Below are 16,308 nucleotides of genomic sequence, written 5' to 3'. Positions count from 1 at the left end.
CATGGACCTTATTTTATAGTGAGAGTAGGGTGGGAGACAAGATTTATAGAGTATAATATAGCACAGTTTAATGTGAAAACACCTAGTAAATGGTAGAGTAAGAACATGAATGGGGGTCCAATGTAATCTTAATCAGCAATTCCTATGGTTCTCTCCCTCCCATCAATCCATCCATGCATCCATCCTACAACAATGTACTATTTCCTTTTCAGAACAACCCATTGCGGCAATTTTGCAGATTGAGGATCTGAGCTTGGGATATGAATATGCTATATTTACACCTCCCTCCCCAGTTTCGTTGTAGATTTTGGTCAGTGAACTATTAAATTATATAGAGTGCCATCTTATTTCTCACATATTTTTTGCCTACATGCATCTGACATGTTTTCACATCAGAAAAGAATCCTGTAGATAGCCATACAATACAGGTATTCCATCATTTCACTGTTTAGTATGTGACACTAACAATATTTCGATTAACATAAGAAATGCTTATGGCCAAAACCGGTTTGGCTCAGTGGATAAGAGCGTCGGCCTGCGGACTGAAAGGTCCCGGGTTCGATTCCGGTCAAGGGCATGTACCTTGGTTGCGGGCACATCCCCAGTGGGGGGTGTGCAGGAGGCAGCTGGTCGATGTTTCTCTCTCATCGATGTTTCTGACTCTCTATCCCTCTCCCTTCCTCTCTGTGAAAAAGTCAATAAAATATATTTTTTTTAAAAAAGAAATGCTTATGAGTAATCATTGTCTCCAATTCTTCCATCAGAAGCCAAGATCTGCTGCTCCAGAAAGGCATTTTTCCTCTACAATTGTCAGGATTGTGTTATTGCTTAGAGGAGAAAGTGAGAAATCACCTGTAAGAGGAGTCTTACAAAGCCACAGACTTCTAGTACCAATGCATTAACGTCCCCATCCCAATCCTTGCCAGTTTGGTCAAGTCTGCCTGTTTCTTCTCCACTATGTCCTCCCCTTAACATTCCACAGCCTTAGGTCAGATGGGAAACAGATGCACCAAGAACTTGGGTTGAATTCAAGGAATGCTTTAGAACAGCAGTCGCCAACCGGTGGTCCGAGGACCACTGGTGGTCCGTGAGGTCCAAAAGGTTGGCGACTGCTGCTTTAGAGAATGAGGCTACAGATTAGAGGTGGGAAAAGTGCCAGTTCTGAAGGCACACACTGGGTTCAAATCTGGGATGGTCACTTACCATGAGACTTGGGCCAGTTTCTTAACTTCTGAGCCACCCATCCCCCACCTGAAAGGCCATTGGCCTAAGGGTTCTGCACACCTCCCCAGGCCCATCTCTCTACCACTCCAGGCTCTTACACAGGCTTTTCTGTTCTTTGGCTGTCTCCTCTCCATGCTATCTATGCATGGTAACCTGGCTCACTCAACACCCACTACTCCGCCTCTTAGCATCATTCCTTGCACTACAGAGTTTGGCTAGGTTAAAAACTACACTTTCCCTATATCTTTGCTGCTAGAATTCCAGATGGGACTTAGGTTCCATTAAACAAATACTCCTACAGAAAACTGATTCAGAACTCAGTCACATGCTGAAAGAGGCAGGGAACGGAACACTCATGCTGCTGGACTAGGTCACGTGTGATGTGGAGCTGAAGCCGAAAGCAATGGCAGCAACTGCCCAATTCTGTAGCTTTGTTATTGTGGCAGAAGCAAGGCCCCCTTAGCCACCCAGTCCCGCTGTGTGGTTTTGGAAATTATTCTCGCAAGCTTAGAATAGTCTGAATCTTGAGCCCTTCCAAAAATTTGGTAGGCTACCCACACCCCTATTATAAATTCCTATCTGCTTAAGCTAGCCAGAGTAGACTCTGCTGTCCACAACGAAGAACCCTACCAGCACATGCCCCTTGTCTAGGCTCTTCCCGTTATGTGAAATACTCTTCTCCTTGCCTCCCAGCACTATCCTTCCTTTGCCTGGTTAACTCCTAGCTATCCCTCACTTCTTTGTAGAAGCCTTCCCTCACTTTCTAGCCTTAGATCAGATTTCTCTGTTATATGCTACCAAAGTACTCCCTTGCCTTCAGGGCAATTGTCAGTTTTCCATTACACATGCAGAGCTGGGATCAATTGATTTGCATCCATCTCTCCCCCCCCCCCCCCCCCCGCCGCCCACTTGACTACAAGTTCTCTGAGAGTAGGCACCATGTTTGTAGTCCTCAGGGTACCCCTGTCATGGTGGCTGACCCATATAAGCACTTAGTAAATATTTCCCAATAGATAAGCAGAGGATATAGTGTTGCAAGTAGTCTACCTTCTAAGACTGTTGGGATGACCGAAAGGACACATACAATCTAAAGGACCACTACAACGCTGGGCCAAATAAACACTGGGTCAGTAGTGATACTTTGTTGGAATAGGCACTTGGGGACATGGCATCACATGCTCACCTGAGGTCAAAGGCAGTGCTAATGGGCCTATTACAGGGCTAAAGTAGTGCTATTGTAAAGGAACCTCCCATATTCGCAGCCTAGTATATATTAACTAAGACCGAAAGGTCCTGGGGCATATGCTAGAAACAAACACCACTCTCCTTTCCAGCTTTAAAAAGTACTGTCTGGGACTAGGAGTTCAGTTAAGTGTTTTGAGCTGCATCTGAGAGGCTAAATCTAACAAATCTATGTGGGCCCTAGCTATTACCAGGAAAGTTCTGGACACCATAAGCCTTTAATGCAATGCCCACAGCTTGTGGGGAAAACAACGCTGACCCCACAAATAAGATGTATTTATTTGCTTTTATCAGTAGTCTAACCGACCTGCTACATGGATGCTAGAACTCTAATGTGGATCAACCTACCATTTTGACTCTCCCTCCCCCTACCCGACCCCACTATCTCTAAAGCATGGATTTTGAAAGGCCTCATAAGTCCTAACACTTATGGAGTCAGTGTCTTTTTCCCAAAAATATCCTTCAATTTCTTACTTCTTATTCAGATACCTTCTTCTAATATTCTGGAGTCATCTGTCTTTCAATGATCCAGTATCTTTTTGCTATTCTCATCTTATAACAAAACATTTTTGTCTTTCACATAGAAATGCCTCCCAGCAAAGAAACTAAGCAATTAACATCACTTTAATTGTTAAGAAGTGTGGGTACAAGGTAAGCACCTGAGGAATACAAGAGACAGCTAAGATTTAGGCTGAGAAAAGTAAATTTCAGTATCAATTAAAATTAAATGTTTCAAAAATAAGGACTAGAAAATCTGAAAAAGAATTGTAAGTAGGTGGAGAAAGTAGGAAAGAGACACCATAAAAAATAGGACCTCTTTGTGGTAATAGTGACCATTAGACATCTGTTAGTCTTAGGTAGACTCGGCAAAGAATATGCTGAAGATAAAGCAACCGTTTACCTCCTATGAATGGTAAAATTCCAGTGAGGGTTTAAAATGAAACAGAGAATGAATCTGGTAAAACAAGATGTCACATCAAGAACAAGGCACATGCATTCCTAAAAATTTATCAAACCAGTTCCTCCTGTTACACACAAAGGCAAACACACATATATTCTCTCCCTCCTTCCTTCTCCCACCCCTCCATCTTTCTCCTTACTATTTCACTCAGAGGAAGAAAATTGAGTTGTCTAAGCAATACTGAGAAGTCAACACACACAGGTACACTAGGTTAACATTTACCATCACTAACAACAGAAGATTCTCCTAGCCCTAATCTCTACCCATAAACTAAGTAATTCAACTTTACTGTCATGAAGATATAATCATTGCAGGCAGCCTGGGGCTCTCCAGAACTGAAAAGAAGCTGGGGTCCCTACCCTCCTTCCAGGGCCTCAGGAGCCCAGGACCTCTTCTCAACCATGCAAGGAGCAGTTTTCCACGTACATTGCAGTCGCTCACTCATCCAAAGGAACAGAAACCCCAGCTTCTATTTTCAGACTGGCAGAAATGACAAGCCAATAAGGAAACACTGATAACTCAAAAGAAAAAAAGAGGGCATAGGATATGAACAAGCAATTCACACACACACACACAAAAGGAAATACAAATGACTCATAAGCTTAAGATATCCCACTTCACTAATAAAGAGAACTGCTAATTAAAACTACACAGATATCATTTTTCACCTATCAGATTGGCAAAGATTCGTAAGATTTTTAGCACAGTGTGTTTGCATGGGTATGAAAAATTAGCATTTTCATACATTGCTGGCAAGTGTATAAATTGATACTGTCTCCAATTTGAGAATCTCCTACAAAAATTAAAAATGTGTAAACATTTCACCCAAGTATTTCATTTCTGGGAACTAATGCCAGATATATATATATATATGCAAATGGTGCTGCGATTGCAAGTTCTAGATGTTGATCAGAGGGGCTGGTTAAATGGTAGATCGAAGATGCACACAATGAAATACTATGCATTTGGAAAAACAAAAAGATAGGGAAGTACTTTATGTACTGCTATAGAATATTATTAAACTTTTTTGTTAAGTAAAAAAAGTACACAGTGTATAACAGATGTATAATATGCTACCATACGTGTAAAAAGTAGAACTATATATTTTGCATATATTATATGTAATTACATATAAGAATACCTGTATTCACATATACAGAATATGCGCAAAATATTCCTAGAACAATACAAAAGAAATCAGTCCTGCCTGGCCAGCATGGCTCAGTGGTTGACCGTTGACCTATGAACCAGGAGGCCATGGTTCGATTCCCGGTCAGGAAACATGCCTGCGTTGTGGACTCCTCAGTGTCGGGCATGCAGGAGGTAGCCTATCAATGATTCTTTCTCATCATTGATGTTTCTTTTCTTTTCTTTTTTTTTTTCTTCCTCACCCTAGGATATTTTTCCATTGATTTTTAAGGAAAGTAGGGGAAGAAAAGACAGAGAAACACTGATGTGAGACAAGCACATCAATTGGTTGCCTCCTGCACAAACCCCAACCAGGGCCCAGACCTGGGAGGAGCCTGCAACCAAGGTATGTGCCCTTGACCGGAATCGAACCAGGGACCCTTTGGTCCACAGACTGACGCTCTAACCACTGAGCAAAACCGGCTAGGGCTCATCATTGATGTTTCTATCTCTCTTTCCCTCTCCCTTTCTCTCTGAAATCAATATATATATTAAAGTTACAAACTTTTGGGTTGATATGGTGCCTGGCTAGCAATGTCTAACAACCTACCCCTACCTGTTCATTAGGAAACTTCCACCGAAAGCATAGCCAAACCCCCATCTAGAATGGCAGGGTGGTAAAGTTCTATACATGCTATTTGACATTACTTTGTCTTTGAAGTAAGAAGAATAGTTGAGTATTGAGAATTTACCCCAAAAGACTGTTACATTTGACTCTCCAGAAAGAGGAGAAAACCTCACAGCATGTATGTTTAGGGTTTAAAAAGTGAGTGTGTTTGCCCTAGCTGGTTTGACTCAGTGGATAGAGGACTGGCCTGTGGACTGAAGGGTCCCAAGTTTGATTCCAGTCAAGGGCACATGCCTGAGTTATGGGCTCGATTCCCGGGTGGGGGGGCATGTAGGAGGCAGCTGATCAATGATACTCTCTCATCATTGATGCTTCTATCTCTCCCTCTCCCTTCCTCTCTGAAATCAAGAAAAAAAATATTTTTTAAAAGTGAATGTGTTTTTGGTTTAAAATAAAGATAATTTTTTTCTAGTGAGATCTGGCTAAAATGATATTTCATTCGCCAAACCTAAAATCCCTAAAGACAGGTAAAAATAAACAGCATAAAAAACAATAAAGATAGGATGCCCCTTGCTTTGGCTGAGATTCTTGGATAAATGAGATGAGGAATGAACCATTTTTTAAGAATTAAAAAAATGGAAACCTCACATATACAAGAAATATTAGAAAATGCTCGTACTTCATGTTATCAATTGGAAAGGCGCATAGATGAGCTGAGACAAAAGAGAAAACAAAGGCAAAGCAAGGATGAAGACTAAGGTTTCCACACAGAACATGGACCATATGGGAAATGACAAGCAACTCTGCGTGGCCAGAGGAGAGAGGGAGAGAAGCCGTGGGCTGCTGTGACTGAAGAGAACAGTGGGGGCCAAACACCAGGCCCTGAGAACCATGTTCAGGAAAGTGGATGATATGTTGAGAGCAGCAGGTAGTGTGTGACAGGTTTCAATCAAGGGAGTAGGAGAGGCTGATTTGTGTTTTTCAGAATAATTTTGTCTGCAGTGAGGATAATTAATGGATTTAAAGAGTGGCAGCAGGAAGAAAGAGTTAGAGGCCAATATACCAGATTTGGTGACAGAAGATGGACTGAACCAAGGAAGTGCAGAAGAATGGACAGATAAGAGAGGTATTTAGAAAGTGAAATGGCCAAGACGTGGTAACTCAATGGGCAGAAGGAGTGAGAGAAGACTCAGAGACAGCCAAACCAGAGACAAAGGCCACAAGCATGTGCCAATTAGTGGATGGAGCCAGGAATGGAAGAGTGAAAGCTGGTTTTCTGGGAAAGATGTTTTAGGTGACAGTGGGACATTAAAGTGAAGATGACTGACAGATGGAGTTATGTGGTCATCAACCTCCACATAACTAAAGAGTAAAAGAGTGAGAATTGGATCTAGGGCGCTCCAACATGTATGGGACAGGCAGAGGAAGGAGAAATGAAAAAGATCAGGAAGAGATAGTCATAGAAGCAGTAGGGGACAGCATCATGGACACTAAGTGGTGAGGCAGTGTCAAAAGCTGCTAAGGGGTCAATGAGACAGGGACTTAATACAAGGTAATTTCTGGCAACCGTGGCAAAAACAGAGGCAGTGGAGTGAAGTGGGAGATGAAGAGGCAATTCTAAATCCTATGCCAGCAAAATTACAAATGCCTGCATAGTCTACAGTTAGGATAACTTGTGAAAAGTAAACCATAAAATGAACTATAAACATGAGATAAAAGATGAAGCAGAAAAGGAGACTTTACTTCTTTACAAACCACTATCAACCATCCACCATCTGAATAAAAGAAAACCTGAAATTCCTAAAACATTAACCCAAAAGAGTATTCATTCCAAAGTTTGGGTGCTGGTTTTGGCATAAGTACCTCTAAAATGCAAAGCCCATGAGCTGCAACAGAGTTGGACCAGGGTCCTTAAAAGCCTCCCTCAGTACCCAGAGGTCACCCCTTCTAATCAGGCAGGAAGGACTTGAATACAAGGCCACAGGGGAAGCTGCCATCAGCACATTAAAATGGCAACATGAGGGGAATTAGTTACCCTGGCCTGGCCTAGCACCATGCCGAATCCGTATTAATCCTCTTCTACCAAGAACCTTCACTTCAGATCCCCTCCCCTACATGACTAATTCAGGTTGGCATTTTGCTTTCTGGGACATGAAGCCCAGCCAAACCAAGTTGACAGGCATAAGAAGGAAACCTAAGAACTAAAGAAAGAGAAAAACACATCAGCCATGAAAACCACATACTGCTGTCCCAAAAAAGGCCCCTTGCTCTCATCTTAAACAGAAGGCAATGCTCCAAACAGGAGGGGGAGAAACTCCACTGATGCCAAACAAACATTAAGGAAATCAGACTGTTGCAGATTATTACAATGGACTGTGAAATCCATTCCAAGTCATTCATATTACAGAAAAGAGAAGCAACTTGCCCCAAGGTCACACAGAGTTTGGCTAGGCCTGGGCAAGCACCTGTCTGGTTTTTTCTGCACTATACCATAAGTCCTCCTAATGGCCAATTGCTGCCAAATACTTATGTCCAGCCTCACTCTCCCCAAAGCTCTGGCCTCATATATCCTACCTTCTGACACCTACCCTTGGCTATCTCAAAAGCTCAAATTCCCAACATCCAACACTGAACTCATGATCTTTCCCTATTACTCCCAACACCAGTTTTTCATCCAAGGCCTCTTAGTTTAACAGATGACATCACCATTCATCCGGTTCCTGAGCCAGAGACTAAGGAAGCATGTCCAGTGTTTGACCTCCAGCCTACCACTTCCTGGCTGCAACCTTGAGTAAATTAAATAAGGTCTTTTAAACCTCAGGTTTTAGCAGCTGAAAAATGGAATAATAACAGGAATTACCTCATAAAATAGCTGTGAACAGTGAAAGAGATGATGTGTATAAAATGCTAAGCATAGAAAATGTCTGTGTGCAGTTCCCTCTATCTTATTGCCTTCTTCCTCCAATCCTACCCATCCACCTGTTTAACACTTAGGAATCATTCTCATTTCAACTCAAGTGTTACTCCCTGCTGGAAGCCTTCCTTGATCACTCCCTGACTGCCAAGGTGAGGTCATAACCCCCCCCCTGCCACTTTTCACCCTCAAAGCACAGTGTAATTTCCATCACATCACATTCTGATTGTTTGATTAATGGCCATCTCCTCCAATAGCCTATAAGCTTCATGAAGGCAGAGAATGGGAGTGCTATGCCTCATTTTTGTATTCTCAACACAGTACTTAGCACATAATAGGTGTTTAGTAAACATTAGTTGAGTGAAATGCCCAGGATCAATGCATTTTTATCAGAAGAAAAATGGACCTAGAGATTCGAAGAGAAGTCACAGAACACCAATTCAAGCTAGAGCTCATGGCCATCCCATCCAGGGAGCCAGGTAGAAGGCCTAGTGAGCCCCATCTGACCTGTTAAGTTCATGACTTACTGCCTGTTTGACCGACACTCTAACTTTTAAGAATTTGGTCTCCACGGTACTAGAATATACTCTGCATAAACATGCACAGCCACACCCTGGGAATTTTTTAGATGAACCCCAGTCCCTCCTATACCTTTCCTAATGTAACCATCACTCCACCATGGGTGTAATTCTAGTGTTTAAAGACATATTTTTATACCACAGGACCTCTAAACACAGCCAACTACTACATCTGGGGCTTATCTGAAGAAACAGCTGTCTGTTCTAACTCCAGGGTAAAATTGAGCTCTATGGGAACTAGGAGGGAATGGCATCTTGGCTCTCCAATGTGGTACCAATAAGGTATTTTCAGGAATATTTTTTCACTACACCCAGTGTTTATTTATGCAGAAACTTTAGAACCTAACCTCCTTCTAACATGGGACTCTAACATATAGCAAAGTATTTTGAAGTGAAAGTTTTGACATTGGGCAGGCCTGGGTTCAAATTCCTGTTTTGCTACTTAGGAATTATGACTATAACCTTAGACCCATTACTTAACCTCTCTCAGTCAGTTAAATCATCTATACTAATAGATATAACAGCACCTAGATATTATATTGGCAAGGAACACTAAATATAAGTACCCTGCTTATGGCTAAATTATTGTATTTAAGAAAGTTCTTTGTATGGGTGGAGGGGGGCTAGGGAAGTTCAATGGGGGGAAAGGGGAACATATGTAATACTTTCAACAATAAAGATTTTTTTAAAAGGAAGTTATTTGTACACAGAGTACTATCACCTTAGAAGATAACGTTCTGTACCATGCCTAACAGTGCCCATTCCCAGTGGGTATTCAGTGGACACCACGATCTTCCTTAGCTTTGTCTATTTTGGTCCAGACACCAGCCCACTTCCTTATGGGAGTATCTGACACCACCCTGCTATTTTGAGTAGAACTGCCTGCACATAAATGATCCTCTTCCTAACTTGGACAGTTGAAATGTTATACAAATCACCCTACTTCCTCTTGTCTTTAGGGTCAAACAGTGAACCAAGTTTTTTCATAACTTCTCTCATGCAGACACACACCCTTTGTTGAGAATATGACTTCCCCAGCACAGGGCTCAGAGATACTACACAAGAAAACAATGGTAGACACAGAAAAAAAGAGAAAACACTGGAGAAAGGAAAGCTGAAATGTTCTAAGCAATGGTGTAGCCAGGAAAAACTGAAATGTCACTTGTGCTCCTACCATAATATTTCTTTTGTATCGATTACATATGAGAAAGAGTAGTTGCTGCCACTTGTAAAATAATTGCTCTCCAAACAGCATTGAACTAGGCACTGAGGGAGAATACAGAAGGACTACCTCTGCTTTCCAAAAGCTTGCAATGTAATTAAAGGCACAAAACAAATGGACACTATGCACTGGATGAATGATAATAAAGAATAAATAAGGCAGAGATACAACAGGCTGTTCTGGGAAAAGTAAAGCTCTCCTGAAGAAGGTACCTAATGATTAAGTAGATGATGGTGGAAGGGCATTTTAGACATACCAATGACCAGGAACCAGCCTGGATTAGTCTAGAGACAGTCAGAACACATATAGCAAAAAAAGATTTAGGAAAATATACAAGCAACAGAACAAGAAGTACAATCTTTGCATGAGGGGACAGTTTTATATCTTCCTTGGAAAAAAAAAAAGAGGGCCCATCAAAAAACCATGTCCCCAAAGTCTCCCACTGGCATAACCCCACAACATCTCTTACCCGGATGAGGGAAGCCTGATGCCGAGGCGGCTTGGTTCCTTGATTCCCCGATGAGGGTCCCTCAGGCTGGACAAGGGGCTGTCTAGCTTCATAAGGAGCTGAAACCGGAGTGAAAGTCAGCATGGTACACAAAGATTCCACCCAAGAATTATGACTTCACACTCCAACCGATACAGTGTCTGCTTTTAAGGACAGAATTATCAAAGGAATTAGAGATTATGTGCATAGGGCCATCGAGGACAAACAAACCTTGGTGCCCCTGGGTACAATTTAACTGAACAATGTAAAGATATCCAACCAATTTATGATAAGGCAGGAAAATATTTACATCAGGTTAAGATTAGGAACAAATTATAAGGGTGAAATGGTGAGAACCTAAATTGGGATAGAAAACAATGAGAGTCATTAGAAAAGTGCCATGTTATAAATGTTCAAATTCTTGAGATAGGTAAATTCTATATATACCCTCCTATTTAAAAGTCTTCCATTCATTCCCTTACACCTACCCACCACCCTTGCAAAGAAGTAAATGTATATGCATTTTGAATACTAAGGCTCAATATTATCATTTATTTTGTTTGTTTGTTTTTGAGAAATAAATAGCACTGTCTTCTTTTCTTTTTTGGAAAGAATGTGAAACCAAGTTGAGAAAAACACAAAAAAGAATAAATGTATTTTATTTTATTTTTTATTTCCTTTTTTTACTAAGAATAAATCTATTTTATATTTATTATTTTATCAGTTGATAAAAAACTAAAATTAATTTTGTTACCTTTTAAAAAAAGGTTTTTAAGCCACAAAAATGAACACTGTTTTTTATTCCTTTTATTTCCAGAACACTTAATGACCTTGCCAATAGGGCAGAAAACAGTTAAACATAACCAGGTAGTATGCAGCTCCAATAGAAAAGAGAAATTATCATCCAAGATGAACCCATTTCTGATATGTTTGGGTTAACAGTTCGAGCTTTTGGAAGTATGTAAAGAAGTAAAATGCTTTCTTTCTGTAGTTTCCTTATAAGTAAAATTAGGCACAGAGAGCAGAGCAGCCTGTTAGTGCAGCACCTTTAGCACAGTGTGATCTTTTTAAAACAAAGAAGGTATAATAACAGCACATCAAGAATAACAAACAACTCCTCGGCTCACATCTGCTTATTGTGTTTCATCCAAGAAACTGGAACACAAGATTATAATACAATAAAACACATTAACATATCAAAATCATTGCCTAACAAATCATTTAGTGTATTTTCAGACTCTGCTAAGAATTATTAAAAATATAAAAATTGAAAAAGAAACATAAACAGGAAGCACATAATCCAAATCTTAAAAATAAATCTCAGCTGGTAGGCGGGTGTTGAGAAAGCTTTTTAAGATCATTTCACTTTGATGGAACACCAAATTAAACTCTTAATGCCAGAAGGTTTGGACAACAGTAAACTGTATCATAGTTGGGATACTAATGGTCATAAGCTTTCCCTGGGAAGCTGATCCTACATGATTCTGGTTCCCTTCAGAAAGAGGGAGCTTCTACTGCCTAAGAGGGAACCATGTGGGGGAGGACATCTGGCCCATGGCTCCAGTCCCTCACCTACAAGGACCTTCTTCCCTTGGAAGGGACAGACCTAGCTCATCAATAGGCCGAATGAAGACTCAGCCACATGGAGGATCATTTTTGGAGAGGCCAAGCCTGGAGGGCAGATTTTCTCTTCCTACTCCGGTGGAAAGCCTGGATTAGCCACACCTGCCTGTGACTAGAAAGGTGTCTGAAGCCCATGCAGTCACAAGTCTAAGACTCATGCTCTGATCCGCTCTATCAGCACCACAGCTGATAGTCAGGCCATCATTGATCTGACTGCTGTCTCATTCCACAACTGGATCTGAACTCTACTCTCCTTCCTCCCAAATAAAACACAAGACATGCACCTCAATGCAAAAAATATTAATTCTTAGATCCCCTTACAAGAGGTTTAATGAGGAACTAGAAGTACCATTTTTCTCCAAGAATAGGAATATAAAACAAACCCTGAAGATTTCATCAATCGGAGATTCGATGTCAAACTAGAACAGTACATGTCAAACTAGAAGTGACATGAGTAACTTCACAATAAAGACTACATCTGCAGTCAACCCAGTGAATGGTGACCAGAAGAAGGTGACTTTCAAGAATACTTAAGAATTTCACAAATAAAATGAATACCAGATTCTAAAAAACACAAAAGAAAATACTAGGGAACATTTGAGCACCTACAATGTGCCAGAAACTGGTAGGCACAGATGTTTACATATTTCTCATTTGATCCACAAAGCAAACCTCTGAGGCAGAGATTATTCTATTTCACAGATAAAGGAAACTGAAGCCCAGAAAAGTGAAAAACCCATAGTCACACAGGCTGGAAATGGACAGAAATGAGAAATGTAGGCCCACCAAGTCTACTTTTAGAGCCAGGAAACGAACATCACAGCCCATGCTGTTAAGTGAGTAGAATTAATACATCAGAATAATATGTGTAAGAAAAAGCAGAACAGACATATTGATTCTGAGATAACACATTAGACATCAGAAGAAACAAGTGAAAGAGTTGAAAGTAGTTGCCTCTGGAGATCAGAAACAAGTTCAGTGGGAAGAATAGTTGTATTTACTATAGGCATGTAAATATTATTTAACTATATACATGTATTACTATTATTTAAAGATTATTTTTACAATATGGATAGCATTATGTGCCTCTGAGGGTTGTGGTAAGAAGAATATAATGCACATAAAGACCTCGGCATGATGCCTGGCACATAAGTCTTACGCAATGAACATTAGCTACAGCTATATCCAGCAAGTGAAACTAACAGGAGCCCAGGAGAGAATCTGAAGAGGGGCTCTGAATTCCAGACTGGTCTGATGATGCTCAGTCTGATTTAAAGCATACTCAATACATGTCCCACCAGCCAGGAATCATGGCAGAATATTGGACAGGGAAATGACCCCAGAAAATGTATTACAAGAAAATTATGCCAGTAGCAAAACTCCTTTCTGAAAAGGTGGAAACTAAAAATAACTCTGGATTGCTTAGTACCACATCGCTAAGGTTTAACAGGTTTTAGATATGCTACTGTATAGACCAGCGGTCGCCAACCAGTGGTCCACGGACCACTGGTGGTCTGTGAGGTCCGAAAGGTTGGCGACCGCTGATCTAGACCAAAGGTAAGATGGAGTACAAAAATAGGAAAGAGAATCCCGAGCCCATCAAATGGGTTGGAGAAATTGAATTCTGAAAACGTGGGGAGAGAGAGAAGGAAGATATGTGAACTTCTCTTACTTCTTGACCTAAAGATATGTGACAGAAAAGGAAGCAAATAGGTAAAGAAAATCCTTTGGGGGGAAATCCACCAACATTATAAAAACAGGAATTAACAAGTTTTGACATGAATAGTATCAATCAGAAGCAAAAATCACAAGATGGACCCAAGTTGCAGATAGAAAAATTCTCCCTTCCTTTGACTTACATAGATGGGGAAGTCTAAATAGAAATGCCTGTAAACATTTTATTTATGAATGACCTTGTTCCTAGCTACAGGGACGTAACAGCCTCCTAATTGATGGCTAGATCCAGGAAACTCAACCTCTTGAGAAACAGGAGACTGTTCATTCAGATTCCTCTCTATGGGTAAGCTGTACAAAGAAGAACCCTCTAGAAGAGCAGTTCATCAGTCTAAGGATCATAATGTAGGAGAAAAACCAGGAAGGGATAACAGAAACTTAGAAAACAATGTTTCAAGAATAAAGGAATGACCACAAAAAGATGTAATTCACATCTAACAGAATGGCTAAAATTAAAAACACTGAAGAAAAAGAAACCACTGAGAATACCAAATGCTTTCAAGGAGCATGAACTCTCTCATACATTGCCAGTGGGATGTATAGAGCCACTTTGAAAAACTCTTTTGGTACTTTCTCATACATCTACCCTAAGTCTAGCAATTCCACTCCTAGGTGCCAGGGAAATTACAATACATGTCACACTCATATTCATAACAACCAAACACTGGAAACAACCCAAATGTCCATCAACAGGAGAATGTCTCATCAAACTGTGATCCATTCATGTGATGGAACACTACTGAGTAATAAATAGGAACAAACTACTGATATATACAATATGGATGAATCTCAACCACTATGCTGAGGGAAAGATGGCAGACAAATAAGAGTACAGTCATTCAATATGATTATATTTATATGAAGTTCTAGAAAAGACAAAACTAATCTAGAGTGATAAAAATCAGAACAGTGCTTGCTCTAGGGAGCAGAGGGTGATTGGAAAGGGGCATCTCTGAGGTGATGGGAATGTTCTATTCTTGATCAAAATGATGGTTACATGGGTACATCCATTTGTTAAAACTAAACTGAGTATTTTAAATGTGTGCATTTTATCATATGTAATTTTTACCTGACTCTTTTTAAAATCAGATTTAAAAAAGCATAAAGGCATGAACAACCTTGACAGGTGCCACTAAGAGTCAAAAAAGATGGAGAGAAGCAGGTTATCTCCTTGCCACTGGGGGAACAGAAGCCCAATTTGAATGGGATGAGGAGAGAATGGCCACGAAATAAGGCTAGTACGGACAAGGTTTTTAAGGAATATCAAAAAAGATAGGGTGGAACATGGTGATACACTGAACAAAAATGACTCACCTGTGAATTAAAAATCAAAAATCAGGCACCATGCTAGGCACAGGACTCCAACTTCCAAGCCCAAATAAGATTAGGAATTTTAAAAAACCCACTTCTAAAAACAGGGAAATCAGGCAGGAGGGGGGACTGGACTGTAAGAGGAAAATGAATTCTCAACCCCATTTTGTTGCAGACATCAGCAGGACAATCGAGTTCCAGGAGAGTGATTTCTTGTTACAATATCATCTTGCATTTGCAAAGGGCTTAATTTCTAATCAGATTTTATACTCACGTTCTCACTAAACCTTACAATACCCCTATAAGATACTCCACTTTAAAAGAGAAGAAACCATGCTTCAGAGCAGTTAAATGGCTTGCCCAAGGTCACATAGCTAGTCACATAAACCCACACCTTCTGATTACAATCAAAAGATTTTTCCATTATGCTACACCTGCTTCTTTCTGCAAGATTACAGCCTCTCTCTAGTCCAGGCTAGCACACATTTTATATCTGTGTCCCTCTAGAAGTCACCACTATTTTCAATGCAGCAAAAGCCTGCAGAAACTGGGTCATTTTCAGCCATAGTCCACAAAATAAAAAGGGGGATTATGGGTATCCAATTCTAGAATACCTTTAATTGGTCATATCTTAAACTAGGAGTCTGAGCCCCAGGAGGACAAGCTGCTGCAGTGAATTTATGGAGTTTCAGCACTGTGCCTAGGCAGCCAACTCTGCAAGTCATCCTTAGAACCAACTAACGGATTTTACCAATAGCACAGCCTGAATGTGAGCAAGCAGGCAAACCCACAACAGACACTCTATACACTTCTCAGCAAAATGCTTTCCCTGTCATTTCCTGTATTCTTATTCCCAAACACAAGAGCTAAATAATTCCATTTATGTAATCAGTCTTTAACGGTTGAATCAACTCGTTTGCATTTGCAGTGTTATATTTTTAAGTCATTCCATAAAAGCAGTTCTTATAAAAATATGCTTGGTATGTTTGCAGGAAAGAATAACATTTCCAAAACAACACAACCCCTTAATATGCCACTTTCCTGTGTGATGAAATCTGCATATGAGAGATTAAATCATCTAAATCGTTGTTTACAAGTCTAAAGTTTGTAGGAGACAAGGCATTACTAAGATATATTTCATTTTATCTTTTTAAACCTTGCTTGAGAGAATAAAATTAAATTGAGCCATGTTCCCAAAGACAGAGGTAATTAAGTCCGGAGATTCAGCAGCTGGCAGCATTGCTGCCTGATAGATT

General features: G+C 40.4%; 1 protein-coding gene across 8 annotated transcripts in view; it reads right to left on the bottom strand.

The window, feature by feature from the left end:
* REPS2 (RALBP1 associated Eps domain containing 2) overlaps window positions 1–16,308 on the bottom strand; it is a 185,952-nt gene that overhangs the window by 100,172 nt on the left and 69,472 nt on the right. For all 8 annotated transcript variants that reach the window (XM_079764421.1, XM_079764424.1, XM_079764423.1 and 5 more), the window contains exon 5: window positions 10,367–10,464. In XM_079764421.1, the coding sequence (XP_079620547.1) occupies window positions 10,367–10,464 (98 nt within the window). The remainder of the gene's footprint in view (window positions 1–10,366; window positions 10,465–16,308) is intronic.

Source organism: Cnephaeus nilssonii (genome assembly GCF_951640355.1).
Source record: "Cnephaeus nilssonii genome assembly, chromosome: X".
In the NCBI taxonomy this organism is placed as follows: Eukaryota; Metazoa; Chordata; class Mammalia; order Chiroptera; family Vespertilionidae; genus Cnephaeus; species Cnephaeus nilssonii.
The sequence above is the reverse complement of the archived record's forward strand: the minus strand, read 5'-3'. Positions and strand labels throughout refer to the sequence as shown.